General features: G+C 42.6%; 1 protein-coding gene across 4 annotated transcripts; it reads right to left on the bottom strand.

Annotated features, from left to right (window-relative positions):
• Positions 1-1897: 1897 nt before the first annotated feature.
• LOC122886471 (cytochrome c oxidase assembly factor 1 homolog) lies at positions 1898-20900 on the bottom strand. Of its 4 annotated transcripts, XM_044218715.1 has the most exons (6): positions 20768-20807; positions 19304-19385; positions 8829-8944; positions 3373-3524; positions 3131-3207; positions 1898-2163 (listed from the first exon to the last, which is right to left on the bottom strand). In XM_044218715.1, exons 3-6 carry the CDS (start codon positions 8920-8922, stop codon positions 2028-2030), a joined length of 459 nt encoding a protein of 152 aa, XP_044074650.1. In that variant the 5' UTR covers positions 8923-8944; positions 19304-19385; positions 20768-20807; the 3' UTR covers positions 1898-2027. The 4 variants fall into 4 exon arrangements, with proteins under 4 accessions (XP_044074650.1, XP_044074648.1, XP_044074651.1 ...); XM_044218713.1 differs by lacking the exon at positions 19304-19385 and having other exon boundaries at positions 20768-20900; XM_044218716.1 differs by lacking the exons at positions 19304-19385; positions 20768-20807 and adding an exon at positions 16111-16115.
• Between the last annotated feature and the right edge of the window lie 354 nt (positions 20901-21254).

Raw genomic sequence — 21254 nt, 5'->3', positions numbered from 1 at the left:
CAGTTTAAACCTGGAATACAAATGTGTCATATTTGAGAATAAAATTACATAGGAAATAATGGATTTTAAGTATTTCAAATACACAAATACAAGCTCTTAAAGTATTTTGTTACAAACTACATCTCGTGTGTTTCTGCTGTGCAAAGTACAATTCACAAAATACTCAAAAGGTAATTAAATGTGTGTTTTTAATTCATTTCAGTGAAATACTGCCCATCTCCGGGTGTGAACTTGTGTTTTTTATGCACTGTGTTTGTGTTTTTGCTGTCTTTTTGAAGAGTTTCTTGATAACATATTTGCTTTATGAGATCTTGTTGATTGTATGAAGAGTTTCAAGAACAAAACACACACCGAGCATGCTTTTGCTGTTTTGCAAATTTCTTTGAGAGTAGGTGTTTTGCAACACCTATTCTCAAAAGTCAGAAACACAGAAACAGTTTGAGCCTTCCATCACCAGGGTAACCCTGCCTTTTGAAAACACAGAAGAGGATCACGGATGCATTCTGCTGGTGCTCCTGCTCAGAACTTGAGCATCCGCTAAAAAGGGGAAGCTGGCTGCGTGTCTAGGTCAAACGGATATGGGCTCTTTCCTCTAACCTGAGCAAACAGGATGCTCAGTGTAAAAATAGTTAAGGTGGCTTAGCATAATGCCTGTGTGATTGAGAAGTTAATTTGAAAGAAAAAAAAAAGTATTTTAACTGTAATGATGTTTTTAAAAAAAATGTTTTGCTTGCATAGATTAGGTGTGTTTACTCTGTACCAATGAACACCCGTGTTGCTTGTTTTATGACCATATATGTATTCTTTTTGGGAGAACCCCTAAAGGGGTAGTAATTTCCTCTTTGGTCCTTGTTGACATTTTTGCCTTTGATTGAGAATTTTGTTTGGTTTCTTCACTCTTTTTATTCTCTATCTCAAAGTATTAGTTTCTGGCTTTGTATAATTTTTGAACTTTGGTGAAACTAGGTAAATCGTTTTACGAAATCGAGTTATTCAATGATTCTCTAGAGCTGATTCTTTGATCCATCCATCCAAGGCTACTTTCACAATAGTTCGGTAAGGCCCCTTGTTTTCTAACAATTCTCTAAAATGTTAGGAGTCTATGTTTCTCAAGAGAGGGACTAGCGATAGAGGTGTTAGGGCAGGAACTCAAGGAGGGAGGAGAAGCCTAATGTGGGGGGTATTCCCTCTTACGTCCTCCGGTTCTCTGTCAGATACTAATATTCTTGAGGAGGAGTGACACCTTGTAACACATACTGATATAAATTTACTCCAGTGATTAGAGACAGTAGAGTAGGCATTCATTCCCCTTCCCGGCATTTTTTCCGGTGAGACCCCGGAAATTACTACAACTTTAGGGGTTCTCCCAAAAAGAATACATATATGGTCATAAAACGAGCAACACGGGTGTTCATTGGTACAGAGTAAACACACCTAATCTATGCAAGCAAAACAAATTCCTTTTTTTTTTAAAAACATCATTACAGTTAAAATACATGTTTTTCTTTCAAATTAACAACTTCTCAATCACACAGGCATTATGCTGAGCCGCTCTTCGCCGGCTTTTCAGTGCGCTACTACAATATGTGTAAATCCTCCAACAACCTGACGACCTAGCTGATAGGCAGGGAGGTAGCGTAGTGTCTCAGTAACTCCAGCCTCACGGCAGTACTTATAAACGGTTAAACAGCAACGGGACTTCATTGGATCGTGGCCTAGGCTCCTAACCAGTGCCCGGATTGACACTCGTGTTAGATTTTGGAGTCCATCAGAACCAGTCAACAGATTTTTGTTCACCTGGTTTTGCATGTCTGGACCTGTGGCACATCATACTTTGAAAGGAAATAAAATAAAAGTCCAGCAATGACTTAACAGAGAAACACAACAGTCAGTGCAATAACATGCCAACATCACATTATTTAATTGGTAAATATACCACATTATTTTGGTGAATTAGACCTCTACTCAGAAACTATTAAAGCAGGTCGACTTCCACTTTCATTGTTCTCATTACTACATGGAGTTGGTCAATGCCAGTGGCCTGTGTCTAGCCCCTTTGTGTGCTCTGTTGCCTGGATTTGTGCTGCAGCTGGTGGGGGAGGATTCAGCAGGTCGATGGTCTGTCCTTCCCGGAGCTTCAGAACTGCCTGCTTCAGACTCCACCTGCAGGGAGGGACAAACATAGGTCAGGAATGGTGCATACAGAGCACTGGTAATGCTATATTGACAATGTGACATAAACTTTGACCTTCAAAAGAAAAAAGTGTAAGATAGGAGGAGTTGAGTCTGTTAGATTTCTATATACTGGATGTTGGTCTGAATATAACATAAAACTCCCAATGTCACATTTAAGTGTCACTCTAATTTGCATTAAAATCTGTATGTTACGTTACAAGCATTATCATAGTTTGCACAATGCTCCTTATGTCACCACACAACTTGTGGCATAAAACTCCCTGGGCCTTATTTTATTGCCGCATGTGCAAGCGCACTTGCAATTTTAGTTCATAGAGCATATAGATCACAGGGTGTAGTGATTTCTTAATACAATCTCAGCTAGTCACATCACTGGTCTCTTAGCTTACCCGAGCTAACTGTCATGTGTAACTGATCACATTATTTCGTATTTGATGTGATGCAGTAGTGTTAGCATTGTAATGTATTTCCAGAATAAAATATGAAACGCCACTTTTGCTAAAAGGTTGGAAAGGAGGCAGTGATGTACAGGAGTAATGAGCCCCTGTAACATGGCCGTGTGTAATGGAATTGCACTCTGGTGCGATACTTCCATACAGTATATCGTAGCTGTAAGAATCACACACATTCATTCATAGATTACTACACACTCTGTACTGGGCACCAACATACCACATAGACGTGCAAAGTGAATTTCCAAACTGCGCTGCTTGTGCTGCTCGAAAACAGAGTCCCCCCCATGTTATGTCACTATGCCACATCAATTTGCCGACAATTAATAAGAATGTCAGCATCGGCATTGATATATCACTGTACATTTCTATGAAGATTCTGTGACAATCATTTACATATCACATTACTATGTCACAATAAAGTGGATGAAAATTCATTGTCACCATTATTTGCATTGAAGTATAGAACAGAATGTACTCACCTGTTAGTATTAGGGTCTCTAATTGAAGAACTATACAGATAACCTCCAATTTTTGATCCAGTCACAGGGATCTTTATCTGCAACAAAATACAAATTCAATTACAATTACAAGGACAAGGTACCCAAACAAACATTTGCACAGTGACGCAAAGCTGGCCAAGTGGCCAGCACAGGGATCTGGTGAAAGCTCCTGTCAAATGCAAAATAACAAATTTTGATGATTTTTTTTAAAAACACAGTACCTGTGCAGTGTGCTGATCTATGCAGTTGTTTCTGTCAGTCAGATGGATGTTGTGGACTTTTAAAGGTGGGGCCCCCAGGCTTTCCATGGCAACTGGACATGCTTCCAACTTCTGTAGAGCCAGTCTGTGGTAGTCTGACTCACTGAACTTCTCTAATTGAACAGTAGACAGAAAGTTTCAAAATGACATGAAGAGGGTTATAAAATAATAATAAGTGAAAGTGCTGAAAACAGTTGAACTGTTAAAGGGTAATGACTGAGAGCAGTTGAACTTCTCATTCAAAGGGTACTAGATGAAAGCAGTGAGTTGAGGAGTAAAAGATGAGAATAGTTGGATGTAGCTGACATGTAGCAGGTGAAAGCAGCTGCAAAGTCAGTTAAAGTATAAGCGCCGAAAGAAGTTCAACTGTCAGTTGAAGAGTAACCTTGGGTTCACACATACGCACTCAAACACTAGATGCACAACCTCTAGTCAAGTCTCCCAGCGGCGTGACACCTAATACTGTTATTGAGCGTTGCCCATAAAACTTCTCACTAACATAACAACAACCTCCTTTACAGCAGACTGTCACAGATCGCTGTACACCCCCCCACAACCACAGTCCCTCGGTCTGTGATGGAGGGTGGTGCAACGTTGTGGAGGCGACCTGCATGCCACCTTGATCCGTTGAACAGGTGGAAGGTGACTGGTCCCAGCTGATTGGTGACCTGAATTGGTGTGGAACAGAAGGAGAGCAGCTTGTGGTTCTCCCTAGGTTGGAAACCTGGATCCAGTCCAGCACTGTGAAACAAAGTGTTCTCTTGTCAAACTGCTGTTTCATCTGATGCTGGTGGTCTGCGACCCTGCTGCTCTGTTGTGCTGGTGGTGCTGATGCTGGTGCTGACATTGCAACTACATGTAGCCACAGCCGATCCAGGGGAAGCTGTAGCTCACGACCCATCGTAAGGTGGGATGGAGAGTCTGGTGAGTGAAGCAGAATGCAAACTGAGAGGGGAAGACCATCCACCAGGTGTGCTCTGATGCCATTCTTTAGTGTCTGGTTGAACTTCTGAAAGTATGGAGCTGGGAAATCATAGGTCCTGTTTTGAGGCAAGCTGGAGGTCCTAGAGAGAAACTGTGGCCTGGTGCTGGGTGTGAAGCGTCTGAATGACATCTGTTTCCATTGTGTCTGGGCCAAAGTCCAGTGCCAGGCTAGGGGTGGAGCACGAGAACAAGTCCACCACCACGTTCTCTCGGCGTGGGATGAACTGTGGAGAGAAGTTGTATTGCTGGAGCATTTCCAACAAGCAGTGACTCCTCACAGGTTTGCACCCTGACCCAGTTGACGCAAGCAGGGCTGTGAGGTCCTGGTGGTTTGTTCACAGTGTAAAGTGCCACTCATACAAGTACATGCGCCACCCCTCACATGCCAACGCCTCTCACTCCCCCACTGAATACTTCTATTCTGGTGCAGTGAGGGATTGAGAGGTGAATGCAATGGGGCTATCAGTGCCATGCTGAAGTTGGGGGTACCTGTCAGGGATCACAGCCTTGTTCACTGACCTGAGGTTGATGCACAGGCGTAAGCCCCCTGAGTTTTTCCTTGCCACCACCAGGTTGCAGATCCAGGGGTGTTTGTCCACCTGCTTGATTATGCCTGCCTCCACCAGCTTCTATAGCTCAGCAGTCATGTAATCACACAGGGAAAGGGCAGGCGGCGCAGGGGCTGGATGACTGGGTACATGTCAGGGTAGAGGAGGGGCTGGTGGGTATTGAGGCAGCCAAGGCCGTCAAACACAAACGGCCAGTGCTGTTGCCAAGGTGAGCTAACAGCTAGAATGGTGGAGCCAGTGTTGTCCAGGATGGAGAACTCCAAGTCGCAAAACACTTGGAAGGTGTACAATGGGAGAGCCTTGGTCCTGTAGCGAACAGAGAAGGAGGCTATAGTGCCCACCATTCCAATTTTAGAGTTTCCATAGCCGTACAAATTCTCAGCGTGAGCTGTGAGCATCCGGAGTGGGAAGAGTTGAATTGGTCTAAGCACAGAACCTTGCAGAACTCTGTGACTAACTTTAGCGTGCACGGAGGACTCACCGTTAACATGTACAAACTGAGATCGATCTGATAGATAGGATTTACACCAGCTTAGTGCGGTTCCTTTAATGCCAATTGAATATTCCAGTCTCTCTAATAGGATGTGATGGTCAATGGTGTCGAACACAGCACTAAGATCTAATAAGACAAGTAAAGAGACAAGTCCATTGTCTGATGCAATTAAAAGGTCATTTGTAATTTTCACCAGTGCTGAGTGCTATGATGCACTCTAAATTCTGACTGAAAATCCTCAAATAAACTATTGTTATTTAGAAAGTCACACAACTGATTGGCGACTGCTTTCTCAAGGATCTTAGAGAGAAAGGGAAGGTTAGATATAGGTCTATAGGCTAAAACCCCTGGATCAAGAGTGGGCTTTTTAAGAAGTGGTTTAATTACAGCTACTTTGAAGGATTGTGGTACATGGCCTGTTAATAAAGACATATTGATCATATCCAGTAAAGAAGTGCTAACTAAGGGTAAAACGTCTTTAAGCAGCCTAACAAGACGGTGTAGTCCCTCATTCGTCCAGGAGTGTTCCATCGTAGAAAAGGTTTCAGTCGTAGTCATCTGGACACTGTTTTCAGAATCAAAACGTTTCGGCTCCCGTCCGGAAGTCATTCTCAATTGTGAAAATGGTCTGAGAACTCTGAAATTTAAGTTACTCTGTGTTGCTTAGGCCCTGCTTTAATTTGCGGGTTTGGGGGTTATACCATGGAGCTAACCTTCTTTGTTTTATTGTCTTCTTTTTTAGAGGGGTGATAGAATTGAGTGTCGTTCGCAGTGAGCCTGCAACACTATCAACAAGATGGTCAATTTGGGAGGGGCTGAAATTAGCATAGGAGTCCTTTGTTATATAGAGACATAGCATTGAATTAAATGCAGATGGGATCACTTCCTTAATTTTAGCTACAGCACTATCCGACATCTAGAGTAGGAGTTTTTGCCTAATGGCGCGTAGTCCATTAATAGGATTTCAAAAGTTATTAAATAATGGTCCGATAATGACGGATTCTGTGGAAAGACTATTAAATGTTCAATTTCAATGCCATATACCAGAACAAGGTTGAGGGTGTGGTTAAAACAGTGAGTGAGTTTATGTACACTCTGGCAATAGCCAATCAAATCTGATAATGAGATAAATGCAGTACTAAGTACTATCATTTTCAACGTCCACATGAACATTGAAATCACCTACAATAATTACTTTATCTGTTTTAAGGACTAAACTTGATGAAAACTCTGAGAATTCAGATACATATTCAGAATAAGGACCAGGAGCGTGGTACACTATAACAAATAGAATTGGCTGTCATGTTTTCCAGGTTGGGTGAGAAAGACTAAAAACAAGGCTTTCGAATGAGTTATAATTTTGTTTAGTCTGACATGTCTCGTTCTTAGTCTTTCACACCCAACCTGGAAAACATGTTCTCCATCTGTATGCAGATTATCCCATTACTGCATGTTACTACAGGACCAATTAGGCATTAATGGAAAGTGTGACACATGCTCTGGAGACTGGATGAGACTGGATCTGTGGTTGTGGGCCACCTGCTGCCCCCATGTTCCTGCTCAACAACTACAGTTGTTGTTATTGGCTTGTTAATATTATTGTCATTATCATTCCTATGACTATCATTCCTATTATTAATACTTTATTAATATTAATACTACCATTACATTGTTACAATTTTATAATTATTGGTGGAATTGGCATTGTGCCAAACCTAACACGGCAGCGGCTGATGGCCGCCCACCATTGAGTCTGGTTCTGTCCAAGGTTTCTGCCTGTTAAAAGGAAGTTTTTTCTTGCCACTGTCACCAGTGCTTGCTCGTGGTGGGTTTTGTTGGGTCTCTGTAAATAATATTATAAAGAGTACGGTCTAGACCTGCTCTTTAGTAAAAGTGCAATGAGATAACTTCTGTAATGAATTGGCAATATACAAATAAATTTTATTGCCTCCTGGTCTCAGCTCTGGGTTGTCATGGTTCACTAATAAAGTTGGACAGCTTTCTAGATATGAGAGCTGCTCCATTCAAAGTGGGATGAATGCCGTCCCTCCTAATCAGACCAGGTGTTCCCCAAAAAGTCTGCCAATTATCTATAAAGCCCACATCATTTGCTGGACACCACCTCGACAGCCAGCGGTGGAAAGAAGACATGCGGCTTGGCAGCGGCCCAGAGAAAACTACTGAGTCCGACATTGTCTTTGCATATGTACACACCGATTCAACATTAACTTTAGTGACCTCCGATAGGCGTAATCAGGAGTCGTTACTGCTGACGTGAATAACAATCTTACTATATTTACATTTACCCGCTGGCGAGCACTGAAGACGGGGATCCTCAGTCAGCAGTTTTAAATAGGATTCAATGTTGCCCACTCTGGCCCCAGGAATACATTTGACTATGGTCACTGGTGTTGCTAACTTCACGTTTCTCAAAATGGAGCTGAAAAATGGTGTGTCCCTGATTGGGGAGAACTTGTGGGAAATGTGAATAGATTGGTGGTGAACCATGGGCTTCTCTCTCTCTAAGTTTTTCCTTGCCACTGTCACCAAGTAATTGCTCATGGTGGGATTTGTTGGGTCTCTGTAAATATTATAAATTATAATATATAGAGTTCGGTGTAGACCTGCTGTATAGAAAAAGTGCAATGAGATAACTTCTGTTATGAATTGGCACTATATAAATAAAATTTAATTGAATAGTTATTGTTATAGTTATCGCTCTTGGTGTGGACCGCACTTAACGCGGGTGTATATTCAATCTGGAATCCTATTTCCATGCCTTTGCTAGAGTTAAATCATCAGGACATTGGAAGTTTCTCTCACTATCTGCTAGTCCAGCGTTTGAACGTTTGAATCGATTCATGACAGCAAGTCGAAGGACAGTGCCAGGAATGGAGAGAGAGGTGGGAACGAAAACTCAATTTTCGTCACCAATTTTACGCCCAATAACTTGTGGACATACACATTACTTTACTGTTTGTTGCCCATACAAACTCTCGCTCTTACATAACAACAACCTCCATAACAACCTCCATAACGGAGGATAGGTAGAAGCAACTACAGCCACCGGTGTGGCTCATACACAACAGCGTTGCATTCGTTATTGCAGGCTGTGTAGACATTGTGTAAGTGCAAAAAGCTGGCAAATTGTCAGTTTAAGTATAAGGGATGAAACCAGTTGAAGTGGAAGCACTGGAGATAGTGTGTGCTGACCGTATGCTGTGTAAGTCATGTGATGTTTAAATGTCAGTTGAATTGTAAGAGAATAAAGCATGTGGGATTCAGCATACACAGAACCATTTTAAAACTTGTGATACCCCAACTTCTTGTGCTGGTTTACACACAGCTTCACATTTCCCATTTGTACTCACTCTGCTGCAGATAGTACATGGTGCCAATCCCTCCACCAGTCAGCACTGTGGTGAAGATGGTGAGCTGCTGCAGTTGACTGGTGGAAACCCTCATCTTTGCTTCCTTTCCTGTAAGTCTGCATAGACAGACACAGAAGATGGTGATTTTAATCAAACAGACCTCAGAACAGTTTTACCTAAATCCCGTCAGCATGTCCACGACCCCACAAGGGGAAGTAATACCCTGGACCATGTTTATACAAACATTTCTGGCAGCTACAAACCCCTACTTCACCCCAATTTTGGTCAATGTGTGAGGCCACGTTGCCAAATGAGCTTAACACATTTTATGCTCGCTTTGATCTCTTCAACAAAGAGTCAGTTGTCAAGTCTACTCCTCCAGAGTACCGGCCACTGTCAGTATCCACAACAGATATGAAAATAATCCTGCTAAGATGGAATATGAGTAAAGCTGCTGGGCTTAATAATATCCCTGGCCATATACTAAGAACATGTGCCAACCAACTAGTCGATGTCATTACTGACATTTTCAGAACCAACAGATCCACAGAGGATGCCATTTCAACTGCCCTCCACTCAGCCCTCACACACCTGAATCAGAATCACAGAGAACCTGGACATCACACATCTCTACACTGGTAAAGAAAGCTCAGAAACGACTGTATTTCTTAAGGAAACTTAAAGGCAGAGTAAGTAGGATTTTCCTAAAAAACAATGTATAGACTCCTACAAAAATAATCCATCTAAATCATCACTTACGACCCACTAGAAATGTGTGGTGGTGTCTGTATCTGCCCTCTGCCTGTATTATCTTATTTTGCTGTGTTCGGGATGTTCCCGGGGCGTCAACCTTTGGGCAGTGGGTGTGTAGCCCCAAGCAGAGCCCAAAGGATACTAAAAGACAATACCCACATTAGCCACAGCCTCTTCACCCTGCAGTCGTCTGGCAAGCAATACAGAAGAATACTTTGCCAATCCGCTGTCGTACCACCAGACTACAGAGCAGCTTCTTTCCTCAGGCTGTGAGACTCAATTCATCCTCTGCACAAAATCTTTCTTTTGCTGACCAACAGTGGTTGAAGGTCTTGCCTTGGCCTAGTAGTAGTCACGTCAAACAATTAGGGTGTCATACTACATAATAATTCTAGGTGGGTTTTGTCAATGGTATCGGATATCTCCCTTGGTATTTTTCATCAAACCATAAAAAACAAGATACAGTACCTATAAGAGATTAAAGCCTTGTGGAAGGTTTCATGTTTTATTGTTTAACACTAAATCAAAGTAAATTTAAAGTGGCTTTTTTGACGCCGGTAAACAGAAAAAGACCCTTTAACGTCAAAGTGAAAACAGAGCTCTGAATAGATTTCTGAAAATACTCACATTGTTTGTCACCTTTTCCAATCTTCCTAAAGCTGGGCATACAGTGTATGATTTGAGCCCATTTCTGACCTGATTTTTGAGCCACATGACTCATTTTAGAGTTGGACCAAATTTCAGCTTTGTCGGGATTCGTTTGCTGTGCAGTGTACAGGGGAGAGATGAGGACCGATCAACTGCCATGCAGAAATTTTGGGCTGTCCGTTGTCAGGCTCTCGCACAGTTGAAGCAGGTCTACAACTCGATTGTCCAAGGTCAGTGCCTTTTTTCTCATTGCGCCTGCGCGTAGTGGCAATCTGAAGGCGCCATGGCGACACGACGCAACATGTGGACAGAAAATATGGAGGCCTGGTTGGGTGAGCGGTGGCAACAGCAAGCGTGCCTCTTTGATGTTTCTCCTCCTACTATCATGACTGATATGAATGAGAGAAACGCTGGCAGGAAAGTGCCGCTGTTCTTTTTGTTCTGATTTATCTAGCTAGTTAGTTAGTTTGTTGTTAGCCTGTTAGTCATTGGTGCTGCTGATGTGTGTGTGTGTGCGTGTGCGAGAGAGAGAGAGAATCAAAACTTGGACTGCTCCCGAGGGCGCACGTATGTGTGAGAGGGACAGAGAGATAATGAGCCTTGCAAATGAGACAAGTGCAGATACGTTTTACAAAGAGAAAATGTACAATGTGCTTAAATGCTAACTCTGTTGTGATTGTTTTGACCAAGCCCCTAATGTTTTTCCATCTTTTTGCAGTCAATGAAGTAAAAACCAGAGTTGCATCTCTCAGCGGTATGGCAAACTTGTGAAGCCAAAAACAGGTGCTTCTGTCCACTGCTACACTAACATCAAAGCAAAGATGGGTTACGAGACACAGAGTTTTTAAAGCGCCACAGGATGCATAGAACAATGGAATCACCCTTAAGTAAGTGATATCAAGTGCCTTTCAAACTCAAGTTTTGTTGAAAATAGTTTTCGGCCTAAACAAATGGTAATAAGGTGGCATCACTTCTATTACCTAACAATTTTCCCCCCATGTGTCTTTACCTGTGCTGTTTCAAGTCAAAACTTGACTTTGAGGACTCCGAGGACATAGAAGAGACAGAGGAGGGGCAAATGGAAGAAAAAAATGTGATGCTTGAGACATCAAGTGACAACAATGAAATGTCTCCCTCTTCAACTTTAGCCCAGTCCTCTAGAAGTTCGGTCTCTGCCACTGTAGAAGGGGAAACATCTTCAACCAAATCAACATTGCATTATGATGAGATCGCCCCGCATCAGCAAAACAAAGGCAAAGTCCTCTGGTGCTACTAATATTGAATTAGCTAAATGAACTCTGTCATCTACAACTAATGACAGTGATGTGGTATTTAATTAATGGTGAATGACCTAAGAAATATAAAAGAGTAGTTCAGCTCAGAGTTAGCAGAAATATTATGAATCTGCGATATGATGCCGAGGCAGAACAGGCAAGGGAACGTACAGTCCTCAGTCAGTACCAACCAGGAGGAGAATCGTTTGTGGGAATTCAACTCAGGCAAGGTATGAACATTACAGCTATGCCAATACAAGTGCCACATCCCCCATGTCAGACCCAGCAGAGCCTCCAGCCCCAGAGCCAACCGGCCCAGTCTCAAAGCCTCCAGCCTCAGCCACTCTCCTTCTTAAGGATGGTGAATGCTGAGAATTGTTTACATATATAGAAATATTAATATCATCCACTCTGTAGTGAGTGAGCTTTTTCTGTTCATTTTTATATATTTCAGTACATGACTACTCAGACGAGTAATTTGTTTAAATTATGTTCTTTCCAGTGCAGCTAGATTTTAATGCACTGAAGTCTTTTTTGTCTGCAGGAAATGTATCTTTGGTTTTGGAATAAATCAACCACCACCATTCAACTTTTTAATGACAAAACTAAAATTGTCATGCACAGCTTTGTGAGAAAAGTTTGCCTTGTTTACTGCTTACGAAATAACACTAAATTGAGTACATGTCGTAGCAGTAGAGTGTTCCACAACCTCTCATTGTTTGTAATAAACTGTTTATTAAGATAAAATAAGGCATATTCGTTGAAATATGTTAGATTTATAAGTACACTCACAAAAAATTAACCTGATAAATTTGTAGCCAGGTACACTGAATTTAAAATAACAAATTATCTCACTCATTGTTTGAAACCCTGTTTTTCTTTATTTAATTTTTAATAACTTAAAATGGCTGAAAAACGGGCCCTACTGGGGGGCTGGCGAGAGATGTGACCGTTAAAATTACTTTGAGACCACTATGGCAATTAAACCTACACACCTACACAATGCCCTCTTGCCATGAAAGTGACACAAAGTATTGGCAAAGTCTGCCTCGTTGCTTCTTAGCTTCAGCAGAAGGGTTTCTTGCTCTCCTCCACGCCCCTAGACAGTAGAACAGTAGAAGACACCAGTGTTTGAGTGTGGTGAAAACTCAACTTGTAAGGTTATCTATCCTTTTCCCACTCATCTTGTCTCTGTTTTAATATATATATGTGTGTGTCACTGATTTTTTTACATCTATATACAGTTGAATGCAAAAGTTTAGGAACCCCCTGACAATTTCCATGATTTTCATATAAATATAATATAGTAATATTTCAGTAGTGAAATGAGATTTATTGGATTAACAGAAAATGTGCAATATGCATCAAAACGAAATTAGACAGGTGCATAAATTTGGGCACCCCAACAGAAAAATCACATCAATATTTAGTAGAGCCTCCTTCAGCAGAAATAACAGCCTCTAGACGCTTCCTATAGCCTGTAATGAGCGTCTGGATTCTGGATGAATGTATTTTGGACCATTCCTCCTTACAAAACATCTCCAGTTCAGTTAGGTTTGATGGTTGCCGAGCATGGACAGCCCGCTTCAAATCACCCCACAGATGTTCAATGATATTCAGGTCTGGGGACTGGGATGGCCATTCCAGAACATTGTACTTGTTCCTCTGCATAAAGGCCAGAGTAGATTTCGAGCAGTGTTTTGGGCCGTTGTCTTGTTGAAATATCCAGCCCCGGCGTAACTTCAACTTTGTGACTGATTCCTCAACATTATTCTCAAGAATCTGCTGATATTGAGTGGAATCCATGCGACCCTCAACTTTAACCAGATTCCCAGTACCGGCACTGGCCACACAACCCCACAGCATGATGGAACCTCCACCAAATTTTACTGTGGGTAGCAAGTGTTTTTCTTGGAACGTTGTGTTCTTTTGCCGCCATGCATAACGCCCCTTGTTATGACCAAATAACTCAATCTTTGTTTCATCAGTCCACAGCACCTTATTCCAAAATGAAGCTGGCTTGTCCAAATGTGTGTTTGCATACCTCAAGCGACAAGTTTGTGGCGTGTGTGGAGAAAAGGCTTCTTTCGCATCACTCTCCCATACAGCTTCTCCTTGTGCAAAGTGCGCTGAATTGTTGAACGATGCACAGTGACACCATCTGCAGCAAGTTGATGTTGTAGGTCTTTGGAGGTGGTCTGTGGGCTGTTTTTGACCGTTCTCACCATCCTTCGCCTTTGCCTCTCCAATATTTTATGTGGCCTGCCACTTCTGGCCTTAACAAGAACTGTGCCTGTGGTCCTCCATTTCCTCACTATGTTCCTCACAGTGGACACTGACAGCTTATATTTCTGCGATAACTTTTTGTAGCCTCCCCCTAAACCATAATGTAGAACAATCTTTTTTTTCAGGTCATTTGAGAGTTGTTTTGAGGCCCCCATGTTGCCACTCTTCAGAGGAGAGTCAAAGAGAACAACAACTTTCAGTTGGCCACCTTAAATACCTTTTCTCATGATTGGATGCACCTGTCTATGAAGTTCAAGGCTTAATGAGCTCACCAAACCAATTGTGTGTTCCAATTAACCAGTGCTAAGTAGTTACAGGTATTCAAATCAACAAAATGACAAGGGTGCCCAAATTTATGCACCTGTCTAATTTCGTTTTGATGCATATTGCACATTTTCTGTTAATCCAATAAACCTCATTTCACTACTGAAATATTACTGTGTCCTTCAGTTATTTGATAGATCAAAATGAAATTGCTGATCCAAACACCCAAATATTTATAAATGAAAATCATGGAAATTGTCAGGGGTTCCTAAACTTTTGCATACAACTGTATTCATTTATATGCATGCACTATTCATTTTTCCTGTATTTACTTTATTACATTTCATGTTTCATTGTTTAACAGAGAATGTTGTGTTACTGGGGGAGGGACGGAGGGAGGGGTTTTGTGAATGCTACGAAGTGTTCTGTTTTTTTTAAGTGAACAAAAAACAATAAACATTGCGTTTGAAAAAAAAGAAGTAATTCTTCTGGATCGTAAATTATCTCCCTGGTTATTGACTCATATAGTCAAATCAGATTCAATTGTATTTAGGGCTCGGCAATGATTCAATATTATCATTCATCTACTTTGAGTTCAATCATTGTGTGATCATATCATGTTATCATTTTACTAAATTCTGTTTTCTAAATTAATGATTTGGGTTTGTATTGTTTGTTTTATGCACATGGAGAGTTTTGTCTGATGTAATTTAATAAAAAGTGGATACGGTTACATTTAATTGAGCATCAATTATGTGATTTTGCATTCATGTTTTATATATATATATATATATATATATATATATATATATATATATATATATATATATATATATATATAAAAAACTTTGTCCATCACCCTCTGCGGGTGGTCTCATCCTGAGCACGGGTCCTCTACCAGAGGCCTGGGAGCTTGAGGGTTCTGCGCAGTTCTGTGAAGGTGATCCTGGTGGTGTGGATCAGTGAGTCAATGTCCCGCTCGCTCTTAGCGTATAGCTTGATGTCATCCATGTAGAGGAGGTGACTGATGGTGGCCCCGTTCCTGAGTCGGTATCCATAGCCAGTCTTGTTGATTATTTGGCTGAGGGGGTTCAGTCCTATGCAGAACAGCAGTGGGGACAGAGCATCTCCTTGGTATATGCCACATTTGATGGATACTTGTGCAAGTGGCTTGACATTGGCCTCAAGGGTGGTTTTCCACAGCCTCATCGAGTTTGCAATGAAGTCTCTTAGATTCCTATTGATGTTGTACATCTCCAAGCATTCAGTGATCCATGTGTGCGGCATTGAGTCATATGCTTTCTTGTAATCAATCCAGGCAGTGCACAGGTTGGTGTGTCGGATTCTGCAGTCTTCTGCAGTTGGTGTTTGGCTCCTCTGGTTCCTTTGCCAATGCCCTTCTGTGCTTTGCTCATGTATTGATCCATGTGTCCACTTATCTTAGCCGCGATGATGCCTGACATGAGCTTCCATGTTGTGGAGAGGTTATTGGCCAATAGTTGGATGGGGGATTCTTCAGGATCAGGCTTGTACGCCCTTCGGTAAGTCCCGAAGTCCCATCTCTTAGCTCGTGCAGTGAGCTTCTTTAGCCAGTAGGTGTGGATCCTGTCAGGGCCCGGTGCTGTCCAGTTTTTCATACCTGAGACTCTTTCTTGGATGTCTGCCGCTGTGATGGTGACTGGATTCTGTTCAGGGAGGTTGCTGTGGTCCTTTCTCAGAGCTGCCAGCCAATGTGCATCGCTGTTGTGTGATGCCTCCCTTTCCCATATACTTTTCCAGTATTGTTCAGTTTCCAGCCTTGGATCTGCTCTGCTGTTATTACCCTGCCATTGAGCGTACACTTTCGCAGGTTGAGTTGCGAACAGCCGGTTTATTCTTCTGGCTTCATTATCGCATCTGGTTGCAGTTGCCGCTTGTGGATGTTGGAACACTGAGCTAGTAACTAGGGTTACTGGAGTAGTAGCATTCCAACAGAACCTTGTTATCGCATCTCGCCCATCTCCGTCTTGTTCCATTTGTCATCTCGATGCCCTGGTTCCCCAACACCTGACGCAGACCTTGTTTGGCCGGGCGACGTCTGATGTGTCTGATGTCTCATGTCATATATTTCATTGTCACTCATCATTGCATGAGGTAGGCAGTAGCGTGAAGGGTCTTTGAGATATATATATATATATATATATCATATAGGGGTCATATTATATCAGGTTTTCCCTCATTTACAGCTTAAAAAGAAAATCTTGATCATTGGCTAAAGGGCTTTTCACACACACACACACACACACACACACACAGTTAACCCAGAGTTAACCTAAGCCCAGGGCTATATGATTCACAGTGCACTTCCACTAGCCCTGGGTTAAATGCCCGTTGGAACACGTGAACATGACAAGTGACTACTCTTTAACAGCAAGCAGCCACATTGAAATGTTGGCATTAGCAGGGCTTTATGTGAGAGCAGTGTTTAAACATCAAAAAGAGAGAACAGCGGAGAATGGAAAGATGGAAAAGAAGACATCTACTGTTTTGCCTTTTCCAGCAGTGGCAAACAAAAGAGATGTTCCTGTTTTTGTGCCTAATGGGTGTCGGGTCGTGTCCGACAGATCTGGTCACTACCAAAAAGTGACCAGTCGTGGCCCTACGTTGTCAAAACATTTACGGATACAGAATGGATAAAGTACTTCAGGATGTCGAAAACATTTGATTTTCTCGTTAATAATCTGCGGCCATACATAAAGAAGAAAGGCACGAGTCTTCAGCAGGCAGCAGAGGTCGACCTCATTGTACACATTGTACAACAGGTACGTTTAGCAGGCACTCTAATGGAGTGGCATGAAGACGCTGTACAACTAGACAACCAATCCACATATGAACATGCATCATTAATAAAAACATGTATCCTACATGATTCGAAGCTTAAGTGCTTGAAGTCATGATTGACAGGACTGCGACATTCCAAATAATCACACACCATGATGAACAACATAGAACGAAGAGATCACGCCTAGTTAGGAGACATAATTATTATTAATTACAGTATTATTTGAGACTGGCCTCCATCAATGGACTCTCTCGTCTTTGTACGACCAGCTTGCCGCTTTGGCTTCCACTGGGCATGCACGATATGCAGTTGAGGAAGCATTCAGATCCTTTAAGTAAAAGCACTGATACCACACTGTAAAAATACCCTGTTCCAAGTAAAAGTCTTGCATTGAAAATGTTACTTAAGTAAAACTATGTAGCCTAAGTATAATCAGGAAAATGAAGGGTGCTCCGATCAGGATTTATGGGTGTTTTTATTTCATCAGCAGTATGTTTTAAAAAGTGGTCCAAAAAAGACAACACGCATTTTGGATTTTTTTACCCGTGATTCCGTTTTCACAACAGCAGGTGAGCCGCGTGTGGAGGAGGCTTGTTGTTGCCGTCACAATGGGACAGAGCCCAAAGTGACACCTTCACAATGCTCGTTTTGATCAGCCAACAGTTATTAACAAAACATTATCGTTATTAAAATTATTGAAAGGAAAAGCAGCAAATCCTCACATGAGAAGTTGGAAACACGAAATGTTAGTTTGGGACTGAATGATTATCAAAATAGTTGCCAATTAAGTTTCTGTCAATCAGCTAATTGATTAATCGACTAACATAAGCTGTACAGAAACTATTGGGTAGTTTAATTTATAACAAAACATCATATTTTATAAACTCTTCATATGTTTTGGGTGCATGTTTAGGGATCTTAATCTGTAAAATAACTAGTAACTAAAGCTGTCAGATAAATGTAGTGAAGTAAAAAGAACAATATTTCCCTCTGAGATGTGGCGGAGTGGAAGTAGTGACATGAAAAGAAAGGACTCAAGTGAAGTACAAGTACCTCAAATGTGTACTTAAGGACAGTACTCAATGGCAGCCAAGTACTGTCCTTATGGGCCATTTCCTTGACTTAGGTTTTTGTTTCGGCATCACAGCACATAACATCACCTCTGCTCAACTACCCATCTCAGACCATAAAGCTATGTTATTCAACACCAACCTACTGAACAACAAATCAATGGCGCATCATGTCATATACATCAGACATGTTAACCCAGAAGATCTCGGTTGAATTACCTCGAACCCCGTTCCTGCTCCCACCACCTCACTCCTGGATCTAAGGGACTACTACAATGACTTGTATCTTCTGCACTTGACACTCTAGCCCCTCTGAAAACACGGGCTGTCTCATTTGCCCATACTGCCCCCGGTACACACCTGAACTACGTCAGCTCAAGGTTTTAGGCACCTGGAGAGGATCTGCACCAAGACTGGACTTGCTGTTCATAAACAAATGTATTTTGATCATTTACTCCACTACAAAAACACTCTCTCAATAGCTAAAACCTCCTATTTTACAGATATCATCAGTGAATGGAATACTAGAACTCTCTTCTCCACAGTGAAAAGATTACTCAAACCACCTAAAACCAACATGAACGGTAACTCTTCAAATGAACAATGCAATCTCTCTTTTTTGATGTTTTTCAACTCCAAAATTACTACTATCCATGAGCAGCTGGCCTCTGCTAACATCGCGCATACCGACTTACCATCAGCAAGCGCCATGAAACCTTCCCCATCCACTTCAGTCTTGTAACTGAAAATCACATTTTTAAACATATTACTAAATCCAGTACCTCCACATGTCACCTGGATCCAATCCCCACAACTCTAGGTAAAGCATGCTTGCCTTCTATCATTTCGCTGATAACCTCCTTTATTAACTCCTCTGTCTACAGGTACAGTTCCCCCTTCACTAAAAACCTGGGTTAGACTCAAATTGGATGGTAAATTGGTAAATTGGAAATAGGCCGGTAGCGGCCTATTTCCAATTTACCATTCATCTCCAAAATTCTTGAGAGGGTAGTTGCATCTCAACTCCAGACCTACCTTGATAACAATAATCTCTTTGAACAATTCCAACTTGCCTTTCGCCCCAAACACTGAGTTGCTGTCATCCTCTTACGCTCTCAGATGCAGTTTAATGTTAATAATGTTGGATTACCAGTTCTTATTTCATGGGCTATATGGGAATTTTTGGGGTAATGCATATATAATAAAAAAAAAACATGCAGCATTTGAATAGTGATTTGGACGTGGATTACCATGGCACAGAAAGTTATAATCAATAACAAAGATCATGTTTAGGCTCGTTATCTTTAATTTCCCCCCACCTTGTCAGTATCAGTAAGTTATTGCCAGCTTTGCACATACCGCTGCTAGTCCGTCCACCGGTCCACAGAGCATTCAGCACGCCACGAACGCTGCCTCGGAGCCGAGGGGCCCCCTCCCTGAACTGCTCACGGAAGACAAGCCATCAAACAACATTCAGTACCGGGGGGGCTCTATTTTGATGTTCACTTAGTTTGTCATATAGACACTGGAACCAGTGCTGCAGACCCATATTAATTCAATTTAAGTTAGTTTAAACTAAACATATTTCTAACATCTGAAATATTATGAGAAATAAGGTGCACAGGTAAACATTACATTATAGAATCTGACGTTACAGTAACTTTGGTTACACAGTAAAACTCAAAACGTTAGCCTAGATTTGAAGCCGTAACATTACTGTTGTTACACCATGACGGGGGGGGGGCAGCTAACTTTAGCTTTGTTAAGTTGGACTACGTTCACTTTAGCTGCGGTTAGACCTTTGATAAAACGTAAGATGTGCTAACTGTTCGCTTTCACGGAGTAACTTCACTATCAAGCTAGCAGACGCCCGCTCGACTTCTGACTCTGTGTGGTCTGCCCCACCGCTGAGAGCCGCGGAGGGCCCGCCCGGCCCTTCTTGCTGCTTTCTTCTCGTCGGAACACCCCACGAACAAAATCTACTTAGACCGTGAAATCAAGTCAAATATACAGATGCACAAACGGCACCGGCCACTCCTGCGTTTGCCCGGCCTGCAGCAAGGCGGCCGCTCCAGAGTCCGCTACTAGCTGCGATATTCCAAAAATAAAATGGAAAACGTCTGTTCAGACTCAGAGAACATTTCAGCTACCGTGTGTGTGTGTGTGTGTGTGTGTGTGTACTGTATAGAAGAGATACAGATTAAGTGCAGGCATACACACAAAAACCAAAACATCTCCCTACCAAAGTTAACCCCAGTCCTAATCCCCAAGCCTCTGCCCCAACGCCCGGACGGGTCAGTCACAGCTGCAGCGTTTCCGGCCGAGATGCCATGTTAGAGCTGTGCCCCCCCGCGGAGATGATACGTCAGAGCCGTGGCCCCCCAACGGAGATGCCATGTTAGAGCCGTGGCCCCCGGTGGAGATGATACGGAGATGCCAGATGCCATGTTAGAGCCGTGGCCCCCCGGTGGAGATGATACGTTAGAGCTGTGGCCCCCCAACAGAGATGCCATGTTAGAGCCGCGGCCCCCCGGTGGAGATGATACGTCAGAGCCGTGGCCCCCCAACGGAGATGCCATGTTAGAGCCGTGGCCCCCAGTAGAGATGATACGTTAGAGCCGTGGCCCCCCAACGGAGATGCCATGTTAGAGCCGTGGCATCTCCGCGGGGGGGCCGTGGGGTTAGAACCGTGGCCCCCCCTCGGACCCTGTATCTGCAGCTCAATGCCTGCGTTTTCTCAAGTTGTGCTGTCAAAACGTGACACTCACGTTTCAACACTGTACGTCGCTGCGCTCCTGAAACTAAATCTGAAAAGAGCCTCACCTTGTTTGGCACGTGGACGCAGCGCGACTGCTCCGTTTACATCCGTAAACGTCACAGACTGTCGCCAGTTGAGTGTGGGTGAGCTCCACTAACATCTGCCGTGCGCCGCTCATATCCGGCAGGGCGGCGTCTGTACGCACACACTGAGATCACGCGACAACATGTTTGTTTGATAAGTGCGGTGTGTTTCAACAAGACAAGAGTCCCAGAGCAGCACTGACGTTACAGCGCCACTGGCCGCCTGCATCAGCCTTCTCACGGGATTGTGAGCAGCACGACGCTCGGTCCAGGCTGCAGCACGAGTGTGAACGGTAGCGTTTACACGTGAATTGTTATTGAAAAGTGTTATTATTCTAAACTCAGTATGCTATCATGTACATGGGTCATTCTTCAAACTTTTAGAAAATCTAACACATATTTAGAGAAGCGTATTGATCTCCACCCTGTGCAGGAACACTTCCTGATAGTGGCTGTGATGAAATGATTT

The sequence above is a fragment of the Siniperca chuatsi genome, linkage group LG13 (genome assembly GCF_020085105.1).
Source record: "Siniperca chuatsi isolate FFG_IHB_CAS linkage group LG13, ASM2008510v1, whole genome shotgun sequence".
Taxonomy (NCBI): Eukaryota; Metazoa; Chordata; class Actinopteri; order Centrarchiformes; family Sinipercidae; genus Siniperca; species Siniperca chuatsi.
Note: the sequence above shows the minus strand (reverse complement) of the source record. Positions and strands in the feature narration are given on the sequence as shown.

Bases quoted from the DNA above. Each gene is read 5' to 3' on its own strand.
- LOC122886471 (XM_044218713.1), bottom strand. From the start codon at position 20,880: ATGAGCGGCGCACGGCAGATGTTAGTGGAGCTCACCCACACTCAACTG. The intron at 8,945-20,767 runs GTGAGGCTCTTT...CTGTCTATGCAG, and splicing joins GCGTCCACGTGCCAAACAAG to ACTTACAGGAAAGGAAGCAA. The intron at 2,164-3,130 runs GTGAGTACATTC...CCCTCCCTGCAG, and splicing joins AGAGACCCTAATACTAACAG to GTGGAGTCTGAAGCAGGCAG.